Source organism: Moesziomyces antarcticus (genome assembly GCF_000747765.1).
Source record: "Moesziomyces antarcticus DNA, scaffold: scaffold_v10018, strain JCM 10317, whole genome shotgun sequence".
Taxonomy (NCBI): domain Eukaryota; kingdom Fungi; phylum Basidiomycota; class Ustilaginomycetes; order Ustilaginales; family Ustilaginaceae; genus Moesziomyces; species Moesziomyces antarcticus.
The window spans coordinates 137710-163891 of NW_014638992.1; the positions used below are offsets into that span (position 1 = coordinate 137710).

Genomic DNA, 26182 nt, shown 5'->3' on the forward strand with positions numbered 1-26182 from the left:
ATGGAAGTCATTTCGAGACCATTGTCGTAAGTTTCTTGCCACCTCCGAGTCCCGCCGTTTCTTTGTTTCGTTCGGATTAAGAGGCGTCGAGTGGGTGCGGCAGGGGTCGGCCCACTTCATCTAGCCCCTTGACGGGCATCATATCCGCCCAGAGATTCGGTCGGTGGGCGCAGGGAGACATGCATCGCTCTCACGTCGCCATTTACGAGAGTGGTGGATTCTGAGGTGCAGAGCATGGAGAGATGCTGCAATCTTTTCCGATGGAGCGAGGGCGAGCCTCCATAGGTCGACGGCGCTGCGCACCACGCGACCTCAGTCGCGGCCTCTTTCATTTGTCCATCTGCTGCCTTGCCGACTCCGAGTAGGCACGGACGTAGCGATATCAGAAGACTCACCCATTGTTCGTTCTTTTGCGCCCCCTTCCTGCCTGCATCGTTCGGTTTGTCCTTGGCGTTGCGCATATGGCTCGGAACACTCGGACCACAGGAGCAAGAACGGATCCTTGGAATCATACCGCTCTTTCGCCCACGCATTTGAATCTGTAAGTGTGCGCCGCCATTGTTCACGACGACTAAAGCTCTTATCGACGCTTCCCGAAATGAGGCGCTCTATTGTCCAGCAACCCTGTGGTCACCGACGGCCTTATGAATGGACGGCAGCCTTCTGCATGGTTGCTGCGTACAAAGCTTCTGGCAATGTGGCGGGGCTCTTCTGCGCATTGTGTCGGGCGGCCAGCGCGTCTGCTGCCTCGAGGGCTGGGAGGTCACTGCCTCGCACTGCATCTGCATCCGACCCCGCATGGACAGATCCGTACAGCTTAAACAGATCCGAACTGCAAAGACTGACTCCTCTTTCTTCGCACCTTTGTTCACGCTCGATGTACTTTTTCCCATTTGTCTCTCCCTTTCTCTTCCTTCCTTTACGACCCTCTCGTCTTTGCGGTCATCTTTGACGACCATTAGCTTGCCGGTCTTCCGAAAAGCGGTGTTCCGCCTCTCACTGGCATGGCACAATCGGGGTTTGGCCTGGGACCAGGGCCGTCGCGATCTGGTCAGTACTATGACGATGCACTCAGTCATGGCCGTCACAGCTATGATGAGCTAGCTTCGGCAGGCATGCCTTCGGGAGGCTCGGGTAGACCGACAGCAGGCTACATCGATGGCTCGCCGCTGCTGGCAGCCTCTTCGTCGTCGTACGATCACACAGGTGCTCTGCGCAACAACACCCACACCCAGTCGTCGCTCAACTTGCACACCTCGAGCCTGCATGATTCGCTATCGCCGAATCACTATAACAGCTTCCTGCCGCACGAGCATGCAGGATACGCTCAGCACGAACAGCCGAGCCCTTACATGGGCAAGTCGTCTCTGCACGACAATCACCACGCTCATCCGTATCCTCACCACCATCAGCATCATCCGCACCATCCTCTTCATGGCCGACACATCTCGGAGCCTCACATGTCCATGCCGATGCCCGGCGAGCCGCATGGCGCGCACAGTGCGGGAATGCACCTTGGCTTTGCAGCGCACGGCGCGCATGGGCACCCGTCTCAGCACGCCCATCATGCGTATGGCTCGCTCGATGCCGAGCGGAAGCCTTTGGCTCACGCGCCGGCCCCCGAACCGCACACACCGCGACCGCCGAATGCGTGGATCCTGTATCGGTCGCAGAAGTTCCGCGAGCTGCAGAAGAAGCGCGATGCGCATTCGCAGGCTGGCTCGTCAGAAAAGCCAAAGTCGCAGGCCGAGATCTCGCGCATCATCTCGCGCATGTGGCAGAACGAAACCGACTCGGTCAAGCAGAGGTTCGAGGCGCTCGCCGACGAGAAGAAGCTGGCGCATCAGAGGATGTATCCCACCTACCGCTATCGGCCCAAGAAGAAGGCCAAGACCACCAAGGCGAACGCAGCCGGATCTAGCCAGCAGCAGCAAGGCAACGACAAGGCAGCATCCGAGAGCGGCGATATCAAGAAGGAGCCGGGCTCTTCGTCGTTGTCTGCATATCAAGGTCGTTCGGGCTCGGACAAGAAGGCGGGCTCCAACTTCTCCCACTCCCCTGACCCACTCGACACGAGGCGAAGCTCGGCTGACTGGAAGCGTTCGATGGCGTATGCGGGCGAATCGGGCATGCACCAAGCTCCAGAAGGCGGCGAGATAGGGCCGCGCAGGGGCACGTATGGCTCGGGCAAGGAGCGCGGAGACCTCCAAGCGAACATGCATTACGGGCGATCGGTCAGCGGAGCTGCTTCTGGATCCGAGGGTACATCGATGCCGTCGTACATGGGCGCACGCATGCATCCGTACGGCGATCGACTCGGTCTGATGCGCCACGAAGGCTCTCGATCGTCCGACGTATTCGGCGAGAACCAGGCCTCTTCGGCCACGTACGCCGGCAGCCCCTGGCCCGACTCGGAGTGTGTAGGCGGCTCGTCCACCAGCAGCTATCTGGATGGACTTCGAGGTGGAGCGGGCACTTATGCTGGGATGGCCGGACAGCGGGTTGGGACGTCTTCGTCTTTGGTAGCACCGTCTGCAGGTGGCAGTGCGTCCTTGATGTCGCTGTCGCCGATCCAGCGGCCCTCGATTCCTTCGCAGCACCTGTCGCACGCCATGGACGGCCTCAACAGCGATCTCAGCCTGGCAGGCCTCACTGGCCCCAGTGGCGGGGCAGGCTACAGCGGGGCCGACTCGGGCTTCCGAGCATCTCCCCTGGTCAACGACACGGCTCGCTTTGGCCCAACGTTTGGCGATGCCAGAACCGAGGTCCCCAGCGGCCTGCCTGCGCCCGGAGCGAACGCGCGCAACCTTCAAGAATCACTGGACCCTCACTCGCGCCTGCAAAACGATTGAGCCGTGGACGCCTCTAAACACAAGCTTCAGCTCGAGTCTGCCGCTAATCGAGAGATTCATTACCAGTTCCGTTGTAAAAGCATTGCATCCCGTCTAATCCTACACGATGACCTTCATCGCCTGTTCACTGGCGTGGCTTGCACCCCGGTGCGCTCATTTGGAGTGCAGCTCCATGTGTTATACCTGGGAGGGTGTGGTGGTGATGTTAAGGCGGGGAGAGCGATTCTTGTCGTTGCGGAAACAGCGATCCGTGGCGCAGTCGGCGCTTAGGCGGGCGGAGTTGCATGGCTTCGCATGGCGACGTGTGTGTGAGCCAAGGCTGATCTTCATCTCGAAGGCGCACCAGCGCCTGCCGAAATCTTCGATGCTCGGCGAATTCGGGCACAGCTGAAAAAAAGCAAACTGTTAGGCCGCTCAACTCAAGCGATTTTTGGCATTGTTAAGTTTTGGGCTGTCCTGCTCCACATGAACGCGCGAAAGGCGGAAAGGCCAGTGCGGCACTTGAGCCTTTTGCACATCTCACACCCTCTCCACCAACCTTTGGCTTCGACTCGGCATCTGCTCCCGGCTCTCTCTGGCTTGCACACACCATCTGCACACGGACTCATTCGGATCAGACCAAGGATATACCGTCACCATGTTGATCAAAGTGAAGACACTTACTGGCAAGGGTAGGTGAACTTTCACAGCTGCAATGTCTTCCGTCGGATGATACTGACCGAGCTTGGATTGGGACGCGGGACAGAGATCGAGCTGGATATCGAGCAGACGGACAAGATCCAGCGCATCAAGGAGCGTGTCGAGGAGAAGGAGGGCATCCCACCAGCACAGCAGCGTCTCATCTTTGGCGGAAAGCAGATGTAAGCTCCATCACAGTTCCAGCACGGGCGCGAAAAAGCATGTGCTGATCCGCTTGGTGATTTGACGTGGTTCAGGCACGACGAGAAGACAGCTAAGGACTTTGGCGTCGAAGGCGGTAGCGTGCTCCATGTAAGTTGACTGCAGTGGCTGTAGAGCGAGGCGGATACTGATCGGATTTGGTGCACGCACACAGCTCGTCCTCGCGCTCCGTGGCGGCCAGTAATCCAACGCGAAGCCTCCAGGTCTTACAGTCATGTACTATTAATCCAGCTCAAAGTGCGTCCTGCCATTGCGATCCGACTAGACACTGCCCGACGTGTCCACTGCTGCATGAACAATCAACAGCGAGCGAGCGAGTGAACAGCCTACGACGTCGGGGTCGGCATCAATACACGGTCACGGAACCACTCAGACCACACATTTGGACAGTGCAACTTCTGCGCTTAGCAACGAGGATGGACAGGGTACGGTGAATCTAGATGATGCTCTGTCGGTCGGCGAGGGCGACGCTGCCACTTCCGGCGCCGAGCGACTTGAGGTGCTTGATGAGCTGGTCGAGGTTTACGATCTCTCCCTGACCCTGGCCCTCGTCGGAGTCCTTGCCCTTCTGCTGCTTTACGCGCACCTGTCTCGCGTCTGCGTTCCACTCGTTGGGTGCCAGGATGACGGCAAAGGGGATGCCCTCCTTGTCGACGACGCCGAACTGCTGCGGCAGCTTGGGCTTGGCCTTGTGCATGAACTCCGCCTTGATGCCGGCGTCCCAGAGCATCTTGGCCACCTGCATGCGCTCCTTGAGCAGTCCCTCGCCGACAGACATGACGTAGACGTCGACTTCTTTCGATCGCACACTGGTGCGCTCGCCACGCGCCTCCTTCTCGCGCAACCTCTGCATCATGATGGCAAAGACGCGCTCGACGCCAATCGACACGCCGACGCACGGAACCGCATCCGGCTTCTTGGAGCCCGAAAACATGCCCACCAAGTTGTCGTATCGTCCACCGGCAGCGATGGAGCCAACACCGACCGTGGACTCGTCCACCTCCTCCTCGCCATCTGCCGACTTCTTCTTCTTGGACTTCTTCTCGGGCGCCTTGTCCTGCGCTGCTGCTTCACCGCTGAAGCCAGGCGGAGCCGAGGCGGCAGTGACCGCCTCGTAGATGAGGCCAGTGTAGTAGTCGAGGCCTCTAGCAAGGCTGAGGTCAAAGCTCATTCGGTCCGAGATGCCGTAGACGTCGAGGTAGTCGAAGAGGAGCTCCATATCCTTGACACCCTGCGAGGCGATGGCGTGGCCAGACATGGTTGCGTCTGCCTTGAGCTTTTCGAGCAGGTCGCGACCGCCCTTGAGCTTGACGTACTCGCCGATGCGGTCGGCGACGTCTTCGGCGAGGCCCTTGTCGACGGTCATCTCGCGCTTGACTTCGGACCAGGGCGACTTGTCGAGTTTGTCGACGGCGGAGCTGATGGTGCGGATCTTGTCGGCGGGGACGCCGCAGATGTCAAAGATGCCGTCGAGGATCTTGCGGTGGTTGATCTTGATGGTGAAGCCCTCGATGCCGAGGGCGTCGAGTGCCTCGACGAGGATGCAGAGCACCTCGGAGTCGGGCACCATGGGGTCGTAGACGCCGGCGATGTCGATGTCGCACTGGTAGAACTCGCGGAAGCGGCCCTTAGACATGGCGGGCTGGTCGCGGCGGTAGACCTTGGCGATGTGGTAGCGCTTGATGTTGCCGTGCTCGGAGGGGTTCATGGCGACGAAGCGCGCAAAGGGCACGGTGAGATCGTAGCGCAACGAGCACAGCTCGCCACCCTGGTCCTGAAGATCGTAGATGAGCTTGGAGTCCTCGCCGTACTTGCCCGAGAGGATCTCCTTGAGCTCGAAGACGGGCGTGTCGATGGTGACTGCGCCGTGGGCGGAGAAGACGTCTTCGATGGTGGAGAAGATGCGCTTGCGCAGCGACATGGCGAGCGGCTCCCAGTCACGCGTGCCCTTGGGCGTCTTGAGGGTGAACTTGACCTCCTGCTTGGACGAGCCGGCCTTGGCGCCGATGCCGAGCTGGGCGAGTTGCGCCTCGAGCTTCTTGAGCTTGCCGATCTCGGCCTTGAGCGTGGCGGGCTCGGTGTTGGCGGCGCGCAGCTGCTGGACCTTGTCGTCCTGCTCGGCGCGTGCGGCCTGGAGCGAGGCGATCTTCTTGTCGGCGTCAGACATGGTTGGCGAGCCGGAGCGCAGGTATTTGAGAAGCTGTTCGGGAGGCACCTGCTTGTTGGTGAAGCAGCGCGATGCAGAAGCCAGAGACTGGGTTCGAAGAGCTGGACGGATGCAGGAGCGCAGCAGTGACATGAACAGGAGCGGCGCCTGGCTGAGTCGATGCGCTGATCCTACGTTGCGTTGGAAGAGAGAGGATGAGGAGGAGGATCAAGAAGGCAATCGGGATAAGAGGGCCCATTCCTCCATTTTTTGATCCTTAGCCGAAGAGTCACACTTGCGGAATGCCTTCTTCCTGCGAAGCCACGTGACAAAGAACAGATACGGTCTAACACTGCTGCGCATTTCCGAAGGGTCCGTGCTGAGCAGCTCCTCTCGATGGCGTCCAGCTCTGCCTTCGTTCATTCCCTCACACCCACCACCGCCGATCTCAACCATGTCGCTGACTGACGTACCCATGTCGGCGCACGCCCGGCAGCACTTTCAGCAGTACCTCTCGCAGCTGTCCACCACTCGCAGCGATGCTGGCAGCAGCAAGACCGCTCCCTCCGACCTCGACGAGCTGCTGCGCCAAGCCACGCTCCTGAACCGCCGAACCGACGAGCTACACGCGCGGCTCGCCGAGCACGAATTCGCTGGTACCGACGATCCGCAGCTGTTCTGGACCACCGTATCGCTGCTCAGCAACCTGCGTGATCTGTCCGCCCAGCTGGGCCGAGCCAACTCGGACCGCAGAGCCGCCGATGCGCTCGCACGCACGCGGCAGAACGTGGCGATTGCCGAGTCAATGCTCAGCGTGCTCAGTGTGTCTGGTACGACGCAGGCCAGCGGGCCGTTCACTGCCCCGCTCCAGCCCATCTCGGCAGTCGAGCCGGCGGGTAAATTGACGAGCAACGCACAGCGTACGGACTACGAGGGATGGAAACAGCAAGCTCTTGCTGGGATTGAAGACGATGCTTCGACCACGTCGTCGCTAGAAGACGAAGAGTCGGACGCCGAGTCGGTGCTTACGGATCCCGAGATCCACGCAGCTGCGCCATCCGAGCCCGCTGTGGCGCTAGGGGGCATTCGAAAGGACGACGACGACGACGATGATGATTTGTCCGAGTACGATCGTGGGCTGAAGTCGCGAGGCGAAGCGTCTGCCGCTGCGACAACTGCGACAACTGGGACGACCGGGACGGCGGGGGCACCGGAGGCTAGCGAGACGATCCTCCAGTCAGACCGGGCGACGCACGAGGCGCTCTCGTCCGAGCTGCTGCGAATGGCGTCGGTGCTCAAGACCAACTCGCTCGCGTTTGCCGATGCGCTCGAACGCGACCGTGTGCTGCTCGAAAAGGCCGGTACGGACCTGGGTCAAAACCTGGACCTCATGACACGCACGCGCGGCCGTCTGGGTGTCTACTCGAAGAAAGCCCGCAGCATGGGCTGGTTTACGCTCTCGGCCATCCTCATCGTCATGGTCAGTTGGATGCTCATGTTTCTCCTCATCCGCCTCACCTAAACTCTTCCTTTTTCGCATCAGATGTCATTGACTGGGGAATCAGCGTTTGGACCGTGTGAATGCTTCGTCATAGGCTTCTTTGACTTTGTTCAACTGGCCTTTGCGCGCGGCCATTTTGAAGAACCTCGCGGCATCGGCTTCGTCAAACACCAGAGGCGCGAGTTTGGACGGTGCTACCCAGCCCCAGCTTCGTGGACGGCCGTAGAACTCGACGGCCACAGTGTGCGGTGTGTCGGGTCGATTGCGCAGCACACTTGCCGGAATCTGCCGCTCGTCCGTAACGACAACAGCCGGAAAGTGTGGGAACGTCTCGATCTTGGCCCACACCTTGGCGCCGTTCTCGGGCAGCGAGGTGGACGAATAGTCGCGCACGGGTGAAGTGCTCCTTGCCGCACCACCTCGAAGACGCTTACGTGGCGGAGACGCCGATCGTTCAGCGGATGCATCGCCCGCACGCGTGCTGCGTCGGGTCGACCCACTCGCATCCTCCTTTGCTGCAGTTGTTTCTTCCTGTCGAGTGCGTTTGGACCTTCGTTCGTTCCCACCCTCCGGCGCTGAGGTGGCAGCTTCGTCCGGCGCCTCGTCGTCGGAAGTCAGCGGCGAACTCGCAGCCGGTCCACCTTCTCCCGCTGCCACATCCTCGGCCTCTACCTTCTTGCCCGCAGCATTGCGCTGTCTGCCGTGTGGCTTGGTCTTGATGGCTGCAACGTGTCCCGGTTGCGGGTGGGACGACGGCACCGTGCGCGACCGAGGTCGTTGCGGCGTACTCCCCGACCCGCCGTCTGGCAAAGCGCTCGGTGCGGCCGCACTCGGCGACTCGGGCGCCGAGATCTTGCGTGGTCGCTGACCAATCATCTCCGGTCGCGCCGCCCCCGCACGGTGCCGCTTGGAGCCCTCCGGTAACACCCAGCCAGTGTTGAAGAGCAGGAACGAGTCGTGTGCGCCCACATCCTCCTGCACCTGTACGCCGTCTTTGGACTTGGCCGAGGTCTGCGACTGCGTCTTGCCCATGGCCGTTGCCGTTGCTGCAGCCTCGGCAGATGGATCCGGGGATGCAGCCGAGCCACCACTCTGTGCGCGCTGCCGCAGCTTGCGTCCCGAGGCCGAGGGTGGTGCAGCAGGTGCGCTCGCTTCTGCGCCGGCAATCTCGTCGGCGGCTGGGGCTCGACGCGTGCTGCGCCTCTCTGCAACAGGCGCGGCAGGCGTGTCCGAAGTCTTTCGCTTCCGTTCCGGCTTTGACGCCGCTGTATTGCGCGACGAAGCCCCAGACTTCGTCTTGCTGGCTGACGCCTCGCCTGCCTCGGCGGAAGACGTCGTAGGCTCTGCAGACGGGGGCGGCGGCGGAGATACGTAGATCTGCTGCACAAAGTCTTGCACCAAGTTGGCCACCGGCGGAATTATAGCGGCATCCGTTAACTCTGCGCGCGCATCATCGTGCTCTTGTTTGACCACAGGCGCAGGCACTGGAATCGAGCCGTACGCCTGCTGTCTGAGCTCTGCCTGCTCCTCGTCGTCCATCTCGGCATAGTCGCGCAGCAACGATAGAATCACGGAGGGCGGTTCGATGCCCAATTCGAGCAGATGGCGACGCGTCTCGGCATCGATTTGCGGGGCAGTTGCCGCCAGGGTGCCGTCCTCCGTTCCTGCCTGTTCTTGCTGCAGACGCTGCTGGTGGAATCGGAGGTGGGACGATTCGATGTTGGCGAGCTCGTCGAACACGTCGGGTATCATCTTGAGAATCTTGGTGGCGGCCTTGTGGTAGGGGGTATCTGGCTTGTTGTACGTCATGGCGTTGGTGGTGATCTTGAGCACGTCTGTGCGCATCTCTTCCACGCACTCGTACTCTATGTTGGCGATCTTTTGCTTGATGGCGGCCCAGTCCATGGGCTCCTTGACAATCTCGTAGTAGTCCGGCACGTCGAGCTTGGAGACGGGCAGTGCAAAGAAGCCGTGCCTGTCGACGGCCTCAAACTTGGCCACGGCGGCGCGCAGGTCTGCGTGGAAGGGAAAGAGGACGGGTTCGACGAGCGAGTCGCGGATCTCGTGTGCCTGGCGCAGTTTTTCCCTCTCGCGCTTGCGCACCTGTTCGACGAGCATGCGCACGCGTTCGAGGTCCTCGCGCACGCTGCGAAGAAAGTGGAGCTTTTTAATCTTTTGCGCATCGGTCTGTTCCTTGTTCTGCGACGAGGCTGTCCACGGTTCGAGGTGGAGACGCTTGAGAAGCGGTGCGCCACGACGAGCTTCGCGCTTGAGCGACCAGTAGCGCGCGATGAGCTGGACCGCCGTGGCCTTCTTGCGCAGGTGGATCTTGGACATGTACTCGAGCACGCGGTTGGCAATGTAGGCGGGCACGAGCGGCGGCCCTACCTTGAAGCTCTTCTTGTAGGCGCGGGCGGACTTGGACGAGTTGCGAGGCTCGCTTGTGGATGCGCGGTTGTCCGAGCCGCCGACGATCGAGCTGCGGCGACTGACAGAGATGAGGGGTGCACCCACGCCGGACTCGACCGACTGCTCGCGGGTGCGAGAGGCAGCAAAGGGAGACGCACGGTGAGGCGTATCTGGACGGTCGTCGTCCGCAGCGCCTTGGCGGCCAAAGTCGATCTTGAGCTGGTGACGCATCTGAAGGGGCATGTGGCGGTGGCAGCATGCGCGCAGCACTTCGGAGCCGTCTTCGTCGCTGTCGTCCGAGTCGTCGTAGAGGTGGCGCGAGACGCGGGTGCGTTCGGTGCGGAAGAGGAGGCCCGCTTTGCGCGCGCAGGTGACGTGGAAGGCGGTGAAGCAGGAGCGATTGTCGCACTGGATGCAGGCGCCCATCCTGTGCCTGCAGAGGTAGCACTGGAGCTTCCACCTTGCCTTTGGGATGCGTTCGACGCTGTCGATGGGTTCCATGTAGACGGGGTTGCTGACGCCGGTTTCGGGCACCCACATGGCGCAGAGGAGATGGGCCCACTTGCCCGTGGTGGTCTGCTTGAAGGCGCCGCCCTCGTGCGGGCAGAGGAGGCAGGATACGGCGCGGTCGGGGGAGACGGTGCACTTGCGACAGAGCCACTGGCCCTCGGGGATGTATGGGATGCCGTAGCAGTCCTGATGGACGGCGAGGTTGCAGCCGTCGCAGAATACGATGGCGTTTGAGTTTTCGGCTTCGCCGTCGTCGCAGATGGCGCACTTGCTGTCCTCGCCTCCCTCGGAGTCTGCGTCGTCGTCGTGTGTTCCTGCTGCGGCGTCGGCGGCTGCAGCGCCTGGACGCACTTTGGGCGGGACGCGTGTCATGAGGTCGAACCACTCCTTCTCGAGCTGGTCGAGGATGATCTCGAAAGTCTCGTAGGAGATGGTGTCGAGGCCGTCCTTGCGACGCTCTTGGTTGAGTGCATCGAGCCATTCCTGGTCCTGCTCGTCCATGTCGTATTCGACCTGCCTCTTGAGGTCGCCCTCGGCAGGCTCGACATAGCGAATGTAGTGGTGAGGCTTGACGTATTCTGCGCCGTCATTGTAGCCAAAAGGAAGCGCGTGGGGGTCGATGATGCCTGGTGGGATGTGGAAGAGCAGCGACTCGTCTGGCGGGATCTTTCGGAAGCTGACCTTGGGTAGAGACGAGGCGAGCGGGATGTTGTTGGGCTGTGATGGGATGCCCGGCATGACGGCGAGCTGAGCTAAGCCGAAGCGCCGCCAGTGAAGACCTGCTAGCTCGCTCGCACTGTGCGTGGAATGAGTGAAGGGCGGAGGCTAGATTCGCATCGCTATTGGAGCGCGCCGACTATGTTGACAGCATGCGCGCGGTGTCGGCTATGAACGCGTGGGAGCCAAGGAGGCGCTGTCGCGACTGAATGCGGGTGGCCGTAAGCGGTGTGGGTGACTGTCTCGCTGCGTCGGTGCTTCGAATCGAACAGCTGTTGAGGAACGTCGAAGCGATGAGCGCCGTGAAGTGCGGCTGAGCAGGTGCTGAAGGGAAGGATGATGAGATGAGGTTGGAGAGGAAGGGCTCCACTTTGACGAGGCCGCTTCACAACGCGTCGAAGCTGGCCAAAGCATGGACCCTTACGCGTGGGAATTTTGTTCGGAGTGTTACATCGCTGATCTCCTACAATTTCAAAGATCGAAATCTCGCTCGGAAATCGGAAAGCCAGCGCCGAGCTGCTTAAATTTGGCTGAGCCAGAAGGCCAATCTTAGCTCATGCTCGCCTTCCTCCTTCTCGTACACTGTCCCGACGTAGCACCTCCAACTTGAACCCGCATACGTCTACACAATGATGGCACTTCCAACGCTCAGAGTAGCCTCAGCCTCCGGCAGCGTGGCACGCGCACCCATGGGATCGCGCTTCAACTCGACTGGCGCAGGAAGCGGAACCGATGCGGCGTATGGCTCGGCAACGCGGTCCACAGTGCCTCCTCGATCCACGCATGCCACCTACCACCCGGGCGGATACGGCATCTCGGAGGGCCTCAAGCGTGCGCGCAAGCCGTACCGATTCCGCAACATTCTGACTGGATCGCTCATCATGGGATTCGCCACCAGCGTCTACTTTTACTCGATCTCCAAGGTGCGTCATCTTCGGCGAGCCGTGTGCCGTGCACGCACTCGGAGTGCATTCGGCACGACACTGACCATCCCCATGTCTCGCTTTGCTTTCTCCTCATGCCCCTCTTGGCGCCACAGGTCAAGCAAGACGACTTTTCCGACCTCGCCGACGTCAGGGCTCCTGGCGCTGCGGCCGACGCTGCTTCCACACCCGTCACCACCGAGTCGGATCACAAGCACAAGGTCTAGACACAGTCGTTTGCTGTACAAAGGAATTCTACAAGCTACTGCACGTCTGTTCCGTGTCCGGCTGCGGAGAGCTACAAGCGCACATCGCGCCAACGTCTTTCATTTCGAAGCACTCCGTTGGTGAACAGGCCGCTGAAAGTTCAGTACGCTCAGAGCGTTTCTGAGCACTTCGAGTGAGATTACATGGTGGCGAGTCTCACCGTGGATGCCTTCGCCGTCTGAGGACAGTGTGTAAGGATGCGTTGACAGCGCCGGTCCCTTTCAAGAGAGCGGAGGGAATCGGCTTCCGGAAGCGACCGAATCGGGCCAAGCCGAGTCGGATAAAAGCGAGCGCGAACCTCCACTTCAAAGGGGTGCAGCCGCCGCCGCCGTCCCTTTGTGCTCGGCGTTTCTTTGTCCCTCCTTCTTCGACGTCCATCCGTTCCTCCTCGCAACTTGACTATATATAAGAGCTCCCTCAGCTTCAGTCCGCTCCGTCAGAGCTCCTCCACCATTCACGATGGCAGGCTCAAGAGGGGCTGCAGCTGTAGCTCAGCGGCAGCTCGTCAGGACAGCGGCTGGCACCATCTCGTCCGTGCCCGCACGCATCGCGACTAGGTCTATCGCCACGAGCGTCGCAATAGCCTCGTCTAGACTGGGACGCGGCTCGAGGTTCACGCTGTCCAAAGATGGTCCTCACACCCGTCGCACCCCGCGCAAGCCTACCTCGCACGATGTGCCTCATGACGCCGCTGCATCCGCGCCATTGTCAGCACCCTCGCAGACACAGCAGCCAGCGCAACCTCCAGCAGCTCCCACCCAGGCCGAGTCCACTCAATCTGGCGCCAGCGCGGCATCCGCGGCAGTGGCTACCGATCCATCGCTCAATGTCCCCGCCGTGTTGCCGGACGCACCGCAGGACGTGCTGCAGCCGACCAAGCCAGAGTTCGAGGGTGCCACGCGGCTGCTCTCGCAGTCTGCACTGGTGGTGACGCGCGAGATCGAGATGATGAACATCTTCCTCGGCTTCGAACAGGCGAACAAATACTCGATCCATGCGCCGTCCGGTGAGCTCGTCGGTTACCTCGCGGAAGAAGAGCAGGGCTTCATGACTGGAGCTATGAAGCGGCAACTCCTGCGCACGCACCGACCGTTTCGAGCGACGGTGATGGATGCCTCGGGCAAGCCGGTGCTCATGATCCGTCGACCTTTCACATGGATCAACTCAACCGCACACATTTATGCCGTACACTCCGACTATCCCGTCGGCTACGGTGCGCCGCAGGATGCGGATCTGGAGTTGATCGGCGAGGCGCAGCAGCGATGGCATCTGTACAGGCGCAAGTACGAGCTCTTCCTCCGTCGTCGGGAAGAGGAGGGTGAGAGGTTTCAGCAGTTCGCGAACATCGATGCGATGCTGTTGAGCTGGACGTTTATGATGCAGGATGCGGACAGCAAGCTGGTGGGCGCGATCGATCGAAACTTTCGCGGCTTTGGACGCGAGATCTTCACCGACACGGGCCAGTATGTGCTGCGCTTTGACTCGGTTGGCGAGACTGCCATGACCGAGGCTCGACTCACCCCGCCCTCGGGCGAGGCTCAGCGCGATCAGGGATTGGCAAAGGGGATGGAGCTCGTGGAGAGCCACGGCACGAGAGCGCTGACGCTCGATGAGCGTGCAGTGGCACTGGCAACCGCGGTGAGCATCGACTTTGACTACTTCAGCCGCCACTCGGAAGGCGCACATGGCGGAGGCATGTTCCCCTGGTTCTACATGGGCGGCATGGGCGGAGGCGGAGGTCAGGCCGAGGCCCCTCAAGGCGGTAGTGAGGCCAACGTTCCTACTCAGCAAGGTGGATCGGCAGACGATGGGTTTGGGGCTGGTGTGGCGGGCGGAGCGATGGGAAGCGGGATGGACTATCCTTACGGACCTTCGGACTCGGGCATGAGCCAAGACACGCGGCTGGATCAGCCACCTCCCAATGCAAGCGGATATGGAGAGGATGCGCCAACGAGCGGGCAGCAGGACTCGCCGTGGTGGAACGCAGACCAGCAAGGCCAGGCGCAAGACGGCGACGTGTGGGGTACAGCCGATTCGGACCCTTGGGCCGGCGCCAACGACACGCAGCAGCAGGATGGAGGCTTCTGGGGCAACTGGGGTGGAGGCGACTCTGGCGACAGCGGCGGAGGAGGCTGGGGCGGCTTCTTTGGAGATGAATGACGGCGGAGGCGACTATTAGTCCACACTCTAGATCTACATCTCTCTTTTTCACCACGGAAGGCCGATGCCATATGCCGAGATGTGGTTGTTTTGCGAGCAGCTGACGGGTAGTGTACACGGATGGAGGCTGGGGAATTTTACTTTCGGTCCTGGATGTGGACGCCGTTCCTGGCGGCTTCGCGGAGCAACTCGTGCTGTCTGAGCGCGACGATCCTCTGAGCCGGCGTGAGGTGCGGGTTGGCCTCGATCCCCTCGGTCCTGAGCACGGTGCCGATGGACATGAAGAAGCCGAACGTGGCTGCGGAGCTGAGCATGAACTGCGAGAGCGTTCCGAGTGCGCCCCTTGGCCCCGGACCTGCACGCAGAATCTGGATACCGCCACCGATGAATCCGATCGTCAGACCGACCAGCGTGCCCGTCATCGCACCCATCTTGACTGCAAGAGCAAAGCAGCAGCACAAAGGATTCGCGTCAGCACACGTTGGAGTAAAGCAGGGCTGGAGGAGGCGGGCTTACTCTTTTGGAATACGGTGGGTTCGCCACCGGGCATTCCCTGCATCTGAGGCGGAGGCGGCATGGCTGGATATGTTGTACAGTTGGTGACGGAAGGTGGAGGACAAGTGGGGATGGCTTAGCTACGGAGCCTTAAAAAAGTGGACGGATCCGAGTGGGTTTCGAGGCGCTTCGACGGTGCTGTTCGACCTAACAAGACCAATTTTTGATGCCTCCACATGTTCATCGTGCATCAACCACCTCTCATCCTCCCACTCACCACCCAGAACAACATGACGACTGCACTCAGCTCGATCCCGACGCTTGCGTCGCTGTACACCTCTACGCTCTCACGACCTGCTGCTTCGTCCCTCGCCAGCAGCATCTATCCGTTCTCCTCGCTGCTCTCCATCCACTGTGGCGACATTACGACGCTGGGGGTGGATGCGATCGTCAATGCGGCCAACACCTCGCTGCTCGGAGGCGGTGGAGTTGATGGTGCAATCCACCGTGCTGCTGGCCCCTCTTTGCTAGCCGAATGTCGGAAGCTCAACGGCTGCAAGACGGGAGAAGCAAAGCTCACTGCGGCGTACGATCTACCTGCCAAACACGTGATTCACACCGTAGGACCGGTGTATTCATCCCACTCTCCCGCAGAAGCAGAGACGCTGCTCAGAAACGCCTACAACAACAGTCTGGAGGAGTGCAGAAAGGCTGGCGGAAGGAGCATTGCATTTCCAAGCATCTCCACCGGCGTATACGGATATCCATTCGACAAAGCGGCCGCTGCAGCGCTGGACCAAATCGGCCAGTGGCTCGAACACGACAACAACCACAAATCGGTAAGCTAAACTCGCCTCCCATTAATTCAACAGCTTCAAGCTCTAACTAGTCGGCTTTGATGTTGCAGATCGACCGCATCGTGCTGTGCTGCTTTTCAGAAAAGGACTACAGCAAGTACGTCGATCTTGCGCCGTCCTACTTTCCGCCCCAAGACATGTTTGATGAGTACGCCGAGACCTAGTCACCGCTCCCTATACGCATGGAAATCTGTGATATTTTGGTGTGCATGGTTGCAACGTGTGCAGGCAAAGGGAATGCTGAGAACCGAAACGAAAAGAAGGAAGGAAAGAGAACTAGTAGTCGGTGCCGCGCGACACGACCTCCTTGCACGTGGGACGGAGGAGGATAGTGTGTTCGTACTGCGCGGTCATGGCGTCGGCCACATCGCACAGGGGCGGGTAGTCCTGGACGACGCCGAGCGAGACGAGGTGCTTGAGGCCGAGCAGGTAGTTCTTTTCGCCGACGCGGTCGAGGTAGCGCCTGCAGAAGGGGAGCGAGTCAAAGTGCTTGTTGATGGTGCGCAGCAGGCCGTGTGCCGAGTGAACACGGATGGGGATCGACTTGGGCATACGTGCCTTTCTCGCATAGTGCGAGCACTCGCCCTGGTCGATCACGTATCCGCGACCCGTAGAGCCGAACGTCTCGATGGCGTAGTACTCGCCCTCCTCCATCTTGACGTCGAGGTCGGGCATGGCGACGATGGGCACCGACTTGCCGCCGTGGATCGAGTAGCGCTCGATGCTGTGGCCGTTGAGGTTCTGCACGCACTTGACCTGGTGCATCTTGCCGTTGGCCTCGAACTCGTGCGACTCCATCACCTCCTGGATCGCCGCGCCGATCTCGCCCAGGCGCGCATCGATGCCCGCCTCCTTGACACCAGCGTTGGTGGCCGCCTTGACCGCCGCCAGCAACGGGTCCCAGGTCGGCTCAAAGTTGAGCGTAAACGCCGAGTCGACGATGCGACCCTTGACGTGCACGCCAAAGTCGACCTTGAGCACGTCGGTGGCCTGCAGCACGCGCTTGTCGCCCGCGTTGGGCGTGTAGTGGGCGGCACACTCGTTGACCGAGACACCGGTGGGGAAGCCGATGCCCGACTCGAAGCCCTCGGCCTCGACGAGTGCACGCGTGCCATCCTCGACGAGCTCGGCGATCTCGATCATCGACATGCCCGGCTTGATGGTGGCCTGGGCGTACTGACGCACCTGGCGATGCACCTCGGCGGCACGGCGGATGATGTTGTAGTCGAAGCCGTCCTCCTGCTGGACGATTCGCTCGCGTTCGCGCAGCTCCTCGTCGGTGACGCGCTTCCTCTCCTCGCTGAACTTGGAGGTGTCGTACTGCTGGATCTCGCCCACGGGGAACTTGCCGTTGGTGAAGATCTTGGTGAGGCCGACACGCGGAGGCACGGTCTGGGTGAGCTTGGCCTTGGACTTCTTCTTCTTCTTCTTGTTCTTCTTCTTCTTCTTGGCGGCACCGGTAGCAGCGGCGGCACCTGCGTCGTCCTCGTCGTCCTCGTCATCGTCGTCGTCGTTGTCGTCGCCGTCGTCGTCGTTGTCGCCGTTGGCGTGGCCGTTGGTGTGGCCGTTGGAGTTGCCGTTGGTGGCGGGGAGGTTGGTCTGAGCGAGCTGGTCGGCGACCTTGTCTACGGACGCCGAAGCGCCGTTGGTGGAAGCAGCAGCAGCGGTCATATTGAGGCGAAGCTGCAGATGCCGGTGATGGACAAGCTGGTGGAGAAGTGTGAGTCGCCGCAACCTCCGACGATGCAAGCTCAGTCGGCTCGACTTTTTTGGCCACCCTGAGCTCCGTCTCGGTTTGGACTGCCCGAAAAGAAAGTAGTCCCGACGCTTCTCGGACGGCACAGCATCGGGAGCTGTTCCCGATTTCCAATTTTCCGCTTGGCTCTGGATCGCGATATCCAGCTTCAAGAACTGGGAGGGGTTGCTTCTGACTCGGCTCAACCCCCACACGTACGCACAGCTGGAAGCAGAGCAGAGAGTGGACGACCCCCGTTGGACGCTGCAGGGGATCGAAGCGGCTCATCCGCAGAAACAGAACGGTTCCAACACGACGTCGGAATTGGGCCGAGGCGAGGCGCACCGACCCACTTTTTCTCATCGCGCCGGGTCAAATTTTTTGGTTTCTGTTCCTTCCTTCTCAGAGTCACGACAAATTTCAGAGGTGGGAGGGCCTTCGGAAAGATCCTTTTGGGAGCGAGATGTGCCTGCCTTTTTTTTGCGCTGGGAAATTTTTAGGCTCTTGCTTCGGCGTTACCGATGCGCTTCCAGTCGCAGGAACCACGCTGCTGGGCGAGGAAAAGGAGGGAAAAAAATGTCTGTCGGGACCTGGCCGACGGGAAAGGCACCAGAAGAACGACAAGGTTGAGTTGCGCAGACCCTGAGTGCAGCAGCAGCAGAAGCGGCAGCAGCAGCAGTGGAAGCGCAGCAGTTACACCCACGGGCCCCACCAATCGGCGCCCAATCGAGTCGAGGCAAAAGGCTTCTTCGGTAGGCTCGCTTGCTCTGATTCGCGTTTCGAGCGCGCTCGCGATCCAGCTGCTCCCACCGCCGCCTCCTTGCCTCCTCTCCTCTAGGTATCCACCTCGCCAATCCCTTTCTCCTCTCCATCTTCACTCGTGGGCCTGCTGCTGTCGTCGTTGCGTCATGTGTGGCATCACAGCACTCCTCCTCGCCTCGGTCGACCAGTCGGCTGCGCCCGAGATCAACGAGGCGCTCTCGCTCCTCCAGCACCGTGGTCAGGATGCCGCCGGTATCGTGACGTGCGGCAACAAGGGCCGCTTCTACCAGACCAAGGCGAACGGCATGGTGCGCGATGTCTTCGACGTCAACGCCGTCGCGCGTCTCCAGGGAAACATGGGCGTCGGCCACGTCCGCTACCCCACCGCCGGCTCCTCGGCGCACTCGGAGGCACAGCCCTTCTACGTCAACTCGCCCTACGGCATCACGTTCGCCCACAACGGCAACCTCATCAACACCGACGAGCTGCGTCGCTTCCTCGATGCCGACGCCCACCGTCACATCAACACCGACTCGGACTCGGAGGTGCTCCTCAACATCTTTGCCAACAACCTGCAGAAGACGGGCAAGTTCCGCATCAACGAGGAGGACATCTTCACCGCCATCCGCGACCTTATGAAGCAGTGCAAGGGCGGCTACACCTGCATCGCCATGCTTGCTGGTTTCGGCATCATCGCCTTCCGCGACCCCAACGGCATCCGTCCGCTCGGCATGTGCTCGCGCCCTTCGTCAGCTGCCGACGGCGAGCTGCCCCTCGAGGGCCACGGCAAGGACTACTGCTTCACCTCCGAGTCGGTCGTCTGCGACGCGCTTGGCTTTGAGGACTTTGAAGATATCAAGGCCGGCGAGGCGGTCATCATCACCAAGTACGCTGTGTCGCGTCGCATCCTCACGCCGCCTGCCGACTCGCCCGACGCCTACGCCTTCTCGCCCGACATCTTCGAGTACGTCTACTTTGCCCGTCCCGACAGCGTCATGGACGGCGTCTCGGTCTACCGCTCGCGCATGGCCATGGGCGACAAGCTCGCCGACGAGGTGCGCCGCCAGCTGCAGAAGACGGGCGAGTCGATCGACGTCGTGATCCCCGTGCCCGACACCTCGCGCGTTGCGGCGCTGCAGCTCGCCCAGAACCTCGGCGTGCCGTACCGCGAGGGCTTCATCAAGAACCGCTACGTCGGCCGCACCTTCATCATGCCCGGCCAGAGCGTGCGCCGCAAAAACGTGCGCCGCAAGCTCAACGCCATGGCGCTCGAGTTCAACAACAAGAGCGTGCTGATTGTCGACGACTCGATCGTGCGCGGCACGACGTCCAAGGAGATCATCCAGATGGCGCGCGATGCGGGCGCCAAAAAGGTGATTATGGCGTCGTGTGCGCCGCCCATTCGCTACTCGAACGTGTACGGCATCGACATGCCGTCGCGCCAGGAGCTCGTGGCGTACGGCCGCACGGTGGAGCAGGTGGCCGAGTACATCCAGGCGGACATGGTGATCTACCAGACGCTCGAGGACCTCATCGACTCGGTGCAGCAGTTCAACCCGGAGCTCAAGCAGTTTGACTGCTCCGTGTTCGACGGCAAGTACGTCACGGGCGGCGTGGATTCGGCGTACATTGCGCATCTCGAGCATCTGCGCAGCGAAAACGCAAAGGCCAAGAAGGCGGCCACCAAGATCCCCGTGATCGCCGAGAGCCAGAAGAAGATCTATGCCAGCCGCGCCAGTCCGGCTGCTTCGAGCGTGGCGGGCAACGACGATAGGCTTGCGGTGGACGCTGCACCGGCGGGCGCCAACGGCAGCGCTGCCAACGGCAACCGAAAGCGCAGGCTCAACGAGGAAGAGATGGAGGAGGAGGAGAAGCAGCAGGACGTCGGATGCTCGGGCCCCATGAACGGCGCCGACGACATTGGCCTGTTCAACAGCTGGACGCGCTAATGTGCGCGCCGCGCGCCCCAAAAGCATCATCGCTATGCACCGTCTTGTGGTCGTCGAATCGGTTCGTATAATGTAAAATGTTACCCTGAATCAGGTCGGCTCGTAAGTGTGTGAGACAGATGCGGTGGAATTGCGTACAAGTACAGGGTGAGATGATACAAAGCAGGGCCAGGTCAACGGGGGGGGGGGGGGGGGGGGGGGGGGGGGGGGGGGGGGGGGGGGGGGGGGGTCATTCGTCGTCGCTTTCAGAGTCGTCCTGCGAGAGGTCCGAGGCTGCGTCGAAGTCTGCAGTTGCTGTGGCTGCGATTTCGGCGCTGAGGCCTGCGACGCTCGCCTCGTTGCGGTCGCCGCTATTTGCGTCGAGCCCCGCAGCTTTCTGTTGTGCCTGAATGCGTTGTCCTAATCACACACGGAAGAAATGCCAAAGTCAGTACAAGAGCCTCGTCTTTGTTTGGGCTGAGAGAGAAGGCTTACGAGTGAGGAGGAGGATCGCCTGTTTGTCGGCGCGTTCTAGACGGCGGAGTCGTTTTTCGAGGTCGCGCTTGAGGTCCCAGTTGGGCCGTTTGGGCGCGATGTTGGTGAGGTCCAGATCCTCTTTGCGTCTGCGTTCGTCGTCGGCAAGTGTTGATTGCTGCAGACCGTCGACGTCCTTCTCGACCGTGTCGGGTAGGTCTCGTGCGGAGGTGAAGCGACGCATCTGGCCGGTGATCGGGTCGTAGTTGCGGAAGTGGCGCTTGATGAGCAGTCCAGCATCGTTGGATCGCGACGAGGCGTGGCCGGTCTGTTCGTCGTTGCGACGCTGACGCAGCAGCAGAAGCTTCTGCTTGCGTGCGTGCGAGAACGCTTCCATCGACATCCTGACACACTTTCGCCGCAAGACAGCAACAGCCAGAGCGAAGATGAGGTGGGGTGAAGGTGGACACGAAGCCGAGGAGGCGTGGAAACGCGATTTGCAGGCGCCGAATCGGGACTCGGAATTCACAGCCGCGCGACTAACCGACGCCGCCTCAGGCAAAGGGTCCCCCCTCTCTCTCTCCGTTATATCACCCACCGTTCGGTCATAACAAGGACCTTGCGACACCGCCTTGCAGGCATCTTCATCGTGACGTCCGAATACACCATGCCGCGCTCACGCTCGCCTCGAGCGGGCTCAGCCGGCGTCTCTCGCTCGAGCGACAACGAGGACCCTCCCGCGGCCTCCACATCCTACCGCATCGAGCGCTACGACTCCTCCTCCACCACAGACCTCATGGTCACATCACGCTCGAAGCGCAGCACCGCAGGTAACCGACTCAAAGCGCTGCTTGATCAGGAGCTCGAGAAGGACGAGGTGTTCGCCGAGGTCGAGAACGACGTCGACTTTGAGGCGAACGAGCACGACGATGGCGTCGATATTGTGGACAGCGACTTTGACCGCGACTCGGACGACGATGCACGCCCCGGTGTCGACGACGACTCTGCAGGCGAGCGCGAGATCGAAGCGCAAGAAAAGGCGGACAAGCAGAAGCGCCGTGCCACCGCGCGGGCGGTGGGAATCATCAAACGTCCTGCGCCCGTCCGTGCGCCGCCGGAACCAAAGCGTCGTCGAATCAGCTTTGCACCTGAACAATCCACCAGCCGCTCGTCACCAAGCTCCACACGCGCAGGGTCGGCGGACTCGCCAGCGGGACTCCGGAGTTCGGCACGCACAGCGACGGTGCAGTCCAAGCTGCAGGTCGAGTCGCGTCTCGAGGAGGCGACGCAGCGCAAGGCGGCCCAACCGGTGAGGGTGGTGCAGAAGAAAAAGCAGAGTCTGACGCAGGATGCGCTGATTGCTGAGGCGCTCGAGGTGGAGGAGGAGAACAGGGAGAGCTTGCGCAGGTTCTTGGAGCAGGAGGAGGAGAGGAGGGCAAAGCAGAGGCAGAGAAAGGAGCGCATCACGGGGCCGTTTGTCAGGTGGGTCAGTGTAGGGCTCAAGACGCGTGTGGTCGAGGATGTGACGCCGCAGAAAGTACGCGCAGAGGACGCAGGTGCGAGCAAGGAATCGGCAGAACAGTCCGGCACGCCGACTGCGACGCAGCCAAGCGCTGTGCACGGAGGGGATCGAGGGGAGAGCAGTGCGCCAGATTCAGCAGCTATGGCGCAAGGCAGCACGGCAGCTTCGTCTCAAGCAGCACAAGATGATGCGCAGGCGACTGCCAAGTCGGACGAACCTGCAACAGCAGCGCAATCTGCTCAATCCGCATCGACATCAGGTGTTGACCCCAACGCCACCTCGACTCCCGCATCCGCTCCCCCGAGCTCGACGCCGAAGCCGTCACCTGCGTCAAACGTGGCCTCTTCGAGCTCGCTCACGCTGGATCCAGTCCTCGCAGCGCGCGCGGAGACGCTTCTGCAACGAACCAACCCCTCCACCCACCCTCCTTCCACCACTCCTTTCACGGGAGAAAGTGGGTGGGAGAAGCAAGCGCGCACATTGCTATCTGTCGAACGGATGCCCGAGGACTGGGAGTGGTTGGACGAGTTCAACGCTTTGCTGGGCACGCACTGCAACTGGGAGTCGTACGCGTTCGTTCCGCATCGCAACCGCCCGTTGCGACCGCGCCAAAGCGTCTGCCCAATCACCGGGTTGCCAGCGATATACAAGGATCCCAGGACGGGCATCCCGTATGCAACCGCCCACGCCTACGGCGTCATCACCAAGCTCATCCACCACAAGTTCAGATGGGCAAATGCTCCATGGGGCGTCTATACCGACGATGAAGATCAACTTGGCCCCGGAGGGGTTTGGCAGAAAGCTAGGGAGATGACCCTGAAACCAAAGCCAGAGGAAAAAGGGGACAAGGACAAGGGAAAAGACAAGGAGAAGGAAAAGGAGAGGAGCAGAGAAAAGCCAAAGGAAAAGGAGGACAAACGATCCAAACCGGGATTCGATGTCGTGCTTACGAATGCCATTGCTCCGGGAGATGAAAAGGCCTTACTCGCCCAGGCACTCTCGCTTCCCGCTGGCTCAACACGATCAGGACGACGCGTCCACCGTAACTAAGACAGCACACTGCTTACCAGCACAAGTTTGATTTGGATTGCTTTTTTTCGGGGGTGGTGGTTTTAGTCCCAGGATGGATTGTGACTCGCCGCGTTGCGCAGCGGTTTGATCGATGTATCCTCGGGCTTGCCGTTGGTGGTGGAGGTGCGGCGGGTGTGGCGACGTGCAGCAAAGTCGCGTGGCACCCAGTGGCTCGCCTCGTCCACAGCGGCTTGCCAGCGCGCAACGTCGGCGTGTGTGTAGGCGAGCCACAGGTCCGACTCGACAAAGTCCGACGAGGCACTTGAGGCAACGTTTTGGTGGTGGACGGTTTGCACGCGAAGCTCCCAGCACCGCGCATCGCTACCCACCACCACGCTACGTCGATCACTGCCGTCTCCCGTGCTGGGGACGGGAAGGCCGGTGGGGCGGGTGCTGCTCTCGGCCGCATCGGGCGCGACGAGGTGCAGCGCATCCAGCAGCACATTCACACGGCCCGCGCAGGCCGCACGCACGTCGTCGTCCGACCACACATCCCACAGCTTCGATACGGCCTCTTCGCCAGCGCGCGCGTCGGCCCCTTCGTCACCGTGCCACTGAGCATGCACGTACAGCTGGCGCTGCTTCTCCACAATGCGCGCCACAATCTCGTCCTCGGCCATGGGTACCGCGGTTTGCAGCTGGCGCTTGCCCGTCTCGGCCACCTGGCCCTGCGGTAGCGAGCAATCGTACCGGTGACTCCACACGAGCTGGTGGCCGCTAAACGGCGTCGTGGGTGCCGAGCCTGCATCGAGCTGCTGCGCCTGCAACTGCTCCACCACGCTGCCGAGCAGGGGGGTTTGCGGCGAAGGGCTGCTGAGGAACGGCAGGTTCTCGGCTCGGCGGCTGCGTGCACGCCGTCCCGAGCGGCCGCGCTCGTCGCCGTCCTCCTCGTTCTCATCGTCATCGCGGCTGATGGCCTCGTCGTATATGTCGTGCAGCCGCGTCTCCACCGGTGGCTTGGGCGCCGAACGCGACTGCAGAAAGCGGTCCGAGAACGGATGCGACGACTGGACGTGTGCGCCGCGCTCGGCGTCCTCGCTGCGCTCCGCCGCGCGCGACGCCGCCGCCGAGTGGCGCACAAAGATGGCCGTCTGGGTGGCATAGCGCAGGCGCTCGTCGGCGTTGGAGGTGGTGCGTGGACGTGCGGCCTTCCAGATCTTGCCGCCTTGCTCGGGCGGCACGGGCGGGTCCATCTGGTCCTTGGGCACGCGATAGATGCCGGCGCCGATGCCCTTGATGCTCACCTCGTAGCCAAAGTCGTCGGCGATGGTGTGGCAGTAGTTTGCAAACTCTTGGGGCGTGAACTCGAACTTGTGGTCTTCGTGGCGGAAGACGCGGTCAGTGCGACCGGTGGGGTCGAGGAAGCCGGGACGCGTGGAGAGGTCCTGGCCGAAGTTGTCGTTGAAGCAGTAGTTGGGCGTGGTGATGAGCACGATGCGTGGACGGTACTTGCCAAACACGGTGGGGGCGAACTGCTGCAGCGCGGACTCGTCCAGGTGTTCGATTCTGAAAGAGAGGGAAAGCTCGAGGTCAGCATGGGCGTGATGGGCGCATCACACGTGCGGATTGTACGGCGCAAACTTACACTTCAGTAGCAACGAATGCATCGTAGTCGTCGAGCGTCTCGTTTTCGGTCTGGACTGGGCCGAGGAAGAGGCGTACGTCGAGCGACTTCCAGCGCGGGCCGTTTTTGGCAAGGGCGAGACCGTGGAGCGAGAGGCTAGACTTGGCATTGTCGAGGACGTTGCGCTCTACATCGATGCCGATGAGACGGTTGAGCACGATGTCGTTGGGACTGTAGATCCAGTGGCGAGAGGAGAGGAGGGCGTTGTTGGCTGCGTCGTCTGCGGTGGCGTTGTTGGCGGACGAGTTGGACTTGGCGGGCAAGGCGAGGGCGGGGAAGCGATGGACGGGGAACTGATCGAGCTGGAAGGCGGGCTGCATGAGAGCGGAGAGGAGGACGCCATTGGAGCAGCCTACATCGACGACCGAGTCGGAGCGTTGCTGCCTGAGCTGGCCGAGCACCCAGGACTGCCTCTGCAACCAGAGAGGTGGGTCGAAGTAGATCTTGGCCACCATGCTGAGTGAGTGCGTGGGGTCGGAGGGCGAAGAGGATGGAGGTCCAGCAAGAACTCAAGGGAAGGGGATGCCGCACGTGCAGTGCAGCAGCCCGAGCTGAGTGATGGGAGTGGCGACCGGCAACGTAGCGCGGAGGCGGAGAAGACCACCGATAGAATCTTGCTACTGCAGTGGGGGACGAGGAGGAGGATGCGCGGTCGGCTAGAAGATTAGCGCTTTGTCGAGAGTGAGGAGCAGCGCCTCTGAATTGCAGTAGTGTCGTGAGCGCGCCTCGGTGGGAGTGGATGGCGAATGCCTTTTGAGGGAGGTGTAGGGTGGTTCCGACGAAGATGGTGGTAGGGAGCCAAGGCGGAGCGGGAGGGGGAGGGCAGCGGACGACGATGGTGGTTGCGGAATGGAAGGAGGGGACCAGAACGTGCTGCGCACAATGCAGCGGCAAAGAGGAGCAGCGCAGATGAGCTTACCGCCCGCTGTACGCGCCAACTGCTCTCTCGCCAAACTCCTTGCGCTTCCGCACACCTGACACGCGCACCTCATAAGATCACGCGGAATGAAGTTGAGCACATCCTGCGTGTGATTGCGGTGAATTGAGCCTGGCACAGCACATCTCGGCACAGCTCAGCACAGCTCAGCACAGCGCAAGCTATGACGGTCCCACCGTGCCGAGCCGTCCGAGTGCGGAGGACAAGTGGCATTCGTAACGATGCATGACTCTTCCGAATGGCGCCATGCATGAGTGTGGGATTCGTGCGCAGAAGCTCGGTGTCGTGACGTGAATCGGATCTGCACTCTAGACTGGCTCTTAGACTGGATTGCGTGCAGCTCGAGAGTTGGAGAGGGCCGGCTTGCAGCTTCGGAATCGATCCCGAGCCAG

At 61.3% G+C, this 26182-nt stretch overlaps 14 protein-coding genes across 14 annotated transcripts; 8 read left to right on the plus strand and 6 right to left on the minus strand.

Moving 5' to 3' along the window:
* Positions 1–798: 798 nt before the first annotated feature.
* On the plus strand, positions 799–2852 carry PAN0_018c5621 (high mobility group box; the record flags this gene model as incomplete). The annotated part of the gene is made up of 2 exons (XM_014798850.1): positions 799–879; positions 963–2852. 2 exons carry the CDS (start codon positions 799–801, stop codon positions 2850–2852), a joined length of 1971 nt encoding a protein of 656 aa, XP_014654336.1.
* Positions 2853–3489: 637 nt separating this feature from the next.
* PAN0_018c5622 (NEDD8 precursor) lies at positions 3490–3936 on the plus strand (the record flags this gene model as incomplete). Its single annotated transcript, XM_014798851.1, has 4 exons — positions 3490–3523; positions 3598–3712; positions 3788–3842; positions 3907–3936. 4 exons carry the CDS (start codon positions 3490–3492, stop codon positions 3934–3936), a joined length of 234 nt encoding a protein of 77 aa, XP_014654337.1.
* Positions 3937–4188: 252 nt separating this feature from the next.
* On the minus strand, positions 4189–6051 carry PAN0_018d5623 (histidyl-tRNA synthetase; the record flags this gene model as incomplete). The annotated part of the gene is made up of 1 exon (XM_014798852.1): positions 4189–6051. The coding sequence occupies one exon, from the start codon at positions 6049–6051 to the stop codon at positions 4189–4191; it is 1863 nt and encodes a 620-aa protein (XP_014654338.1).
* Positions 6052–6352: 301 nt separating this feature from the next.
* Positions 6353–7420, plus strand: PAN0_018c5624 (uncharacterized protein; the record flags this gene model as incomplete). The annotated part of the gene is made up of 1 exon (XM_014798853.1): positions 6353–7420. The coding sequence occupies one exon, from the start codon at positions 6353–6355 to the stop codon at positions 7418–7420; it is 1068 nt and encodes a 355-aa protein (XP_014654339.1).
* A 39-nt stretch (positions 7421–7459) lies between these two features.
* Positions 7460–11056, minus strand: PAN0_018d5625 (bromodomain and PHD finger-containing protein 3; the record flags this gene model as incomplete). The annotated part of the gene is made up of 1 exon (XM_014798854.1): positions 7460–11056. One exon carries the CDS (start codon positions 11054–11056, stop codon positions 7460–7462), a length of 3597 nt encoding a protein of 1198 aa, XP_014654340.1.
* Positions 11057–11664: 608 nt separating this feature from the next.
* Positions 11665–12185, plus strand: PAN0_018c5626 (uncharacterized protein; the record flags this gene model as incomplete). Its single annotated transcript, XM_014798855.1, has 2 exons — positions 11665–11958; positions 12075–12185. The coding sequence occupies 2 exons, from the start codon at positions 11665–11667 to the stop codon at positions 12183–12185; spliced, it is 405 nt and encodes a 134-aa protein (XP_014654341.1).
* A 499-nt stretch (positions 12186–12684) lies between these two features.
* On the plus strand, positions 12685–14385 carry PAN0_018c5627 (scramblase-domain-containing protein; the record flags this gene model as incomplete). Its single annotated transcript, XM_014798856.1, has 1 exon — positions 12685–14385. One exon carries the CDS (start codon positions 12685–12687, stop codon positions 14383–14385), a length of 1701 nt encoding a protein of 566 aa, XP_014654342.1.
* Positions 14386–14522: 137 nt separating this feature from the next.
* PAN0_018d5628 (mitochondrial genome maintenance protein mgr2 protein) lies at positions 14523–14962 on the minus strand (the record flags this gene model as incomplete). Its single annotated transcript, XM_014798857.1, has 2 exons — positions 14523–14821; positions 14902–14962. The coding sequence occupies 2 exons, from the start codon at positions 14960–14962 to the stop codon at positions 14523–14525; spliced, it is 360 nt and encodes a 119-aa protein (XP_014654343.1).
* Positions 14963–15116: 154 nt separating this feature from the next.
* PAN0_018c5629 (lrp16 family protein) lies at positions 15117–15901 on the plus strand (the record flags this gene model as incomplete). Its single annotated transcript, XM_014798858.1, has 2 exons — positions 15117–15719; positions 15788–15901. The coding sequence occupies 2 exons, from the start codon at positions 15117–15119 to the stop codon at positions 15899–15901; spliced, it is 717 nt and encodes a 238-aa protein (XP_014654344.1).
* Positions 15902–16013: 112 nt separating this feature from the next.
* Positions 16014–17408, minus strand: PAN0_018d5630 (peptidase M24A methionine aminopeptidase; the record flags this gene model as incomplete). The annotated part of the gene is made up of 1 exon (XM_014798859.1): positions 16014–17408. One exon carries the CDS (start codon positions 17406–17408, stop codon positions 16014–16016), a length of 1395 nt encoding a protein of 464 aa, XP_014654345.1.
* A 972-nt stretch (positions 17409–18380) lies between these two features.
* On the plus strand, positions 18381–20183 carry PAN0_018c5631 (amidophosphoribosyltransferase; the record flags this gene model as incomplete). The annotated part of the gene is made up of 1 exon (XM_014798860.1): positions 18381–20183. The coding sequence occupies one exon, from the start codon at positions 18381–18383 to the stop codon at positions 20181–20183; it is 1803 nt and encodes a 600-aa protein (XP_014654346.1).
* A 229-nt stretch (positions 20184–20412) lies between these two features.
* Positions 20413–21039, minus strand: PAN0_018d5632 (mRNA splicing factor; the record flags this gene model as incomplete). The annotated part of the gene is made up of 2 exons (XM_014798861.1): positions 20413–20582; positions 20658–21039. 2 exons carry the CDS (start codon positions 21037–21039, stop codon positions 20413–20415), a joined length of 552 nt encoding a protein of 183 aa, XP_014654347.1.
* Positions 21040–21303: 264 nt separating this feature from the next.
* On the plus strand, positions 21304–23208 carry PAN0_018c5633 (YL1-like protein; the record flags this gene model as incomplete). The annotated part of the gene is made up of 1 exon (XM_014798862.1): positions 21304–23208. One exon carries the CDS (start codon positions 21304–21306, stop codon positions 23206–23208), a length of 1905 nt encoding a protein of 634 aa, XP_014654348.1.
* A 62-nt stretch (positions 23209–23270) lies between these two features.
* On the minus strand, positions 23271–25308 carry PAN0_018d5634 (uncharacterized protein; the record flags this gene model as incomplete). The annotated part of the gene is made up of 2 exons (XM_014798863.1): positions 23271–24735; positions 24815–25308. The coding sequence occupies 2 exons, from the start codon at positions 25306–25308 to the stop codon at positions 23271–23273; spliced, it is 1959 nt and encodes a 652-aa protein (XP_014654349.1).
* Positions 25309–26182: the final 874 nt, after the last annotated feature.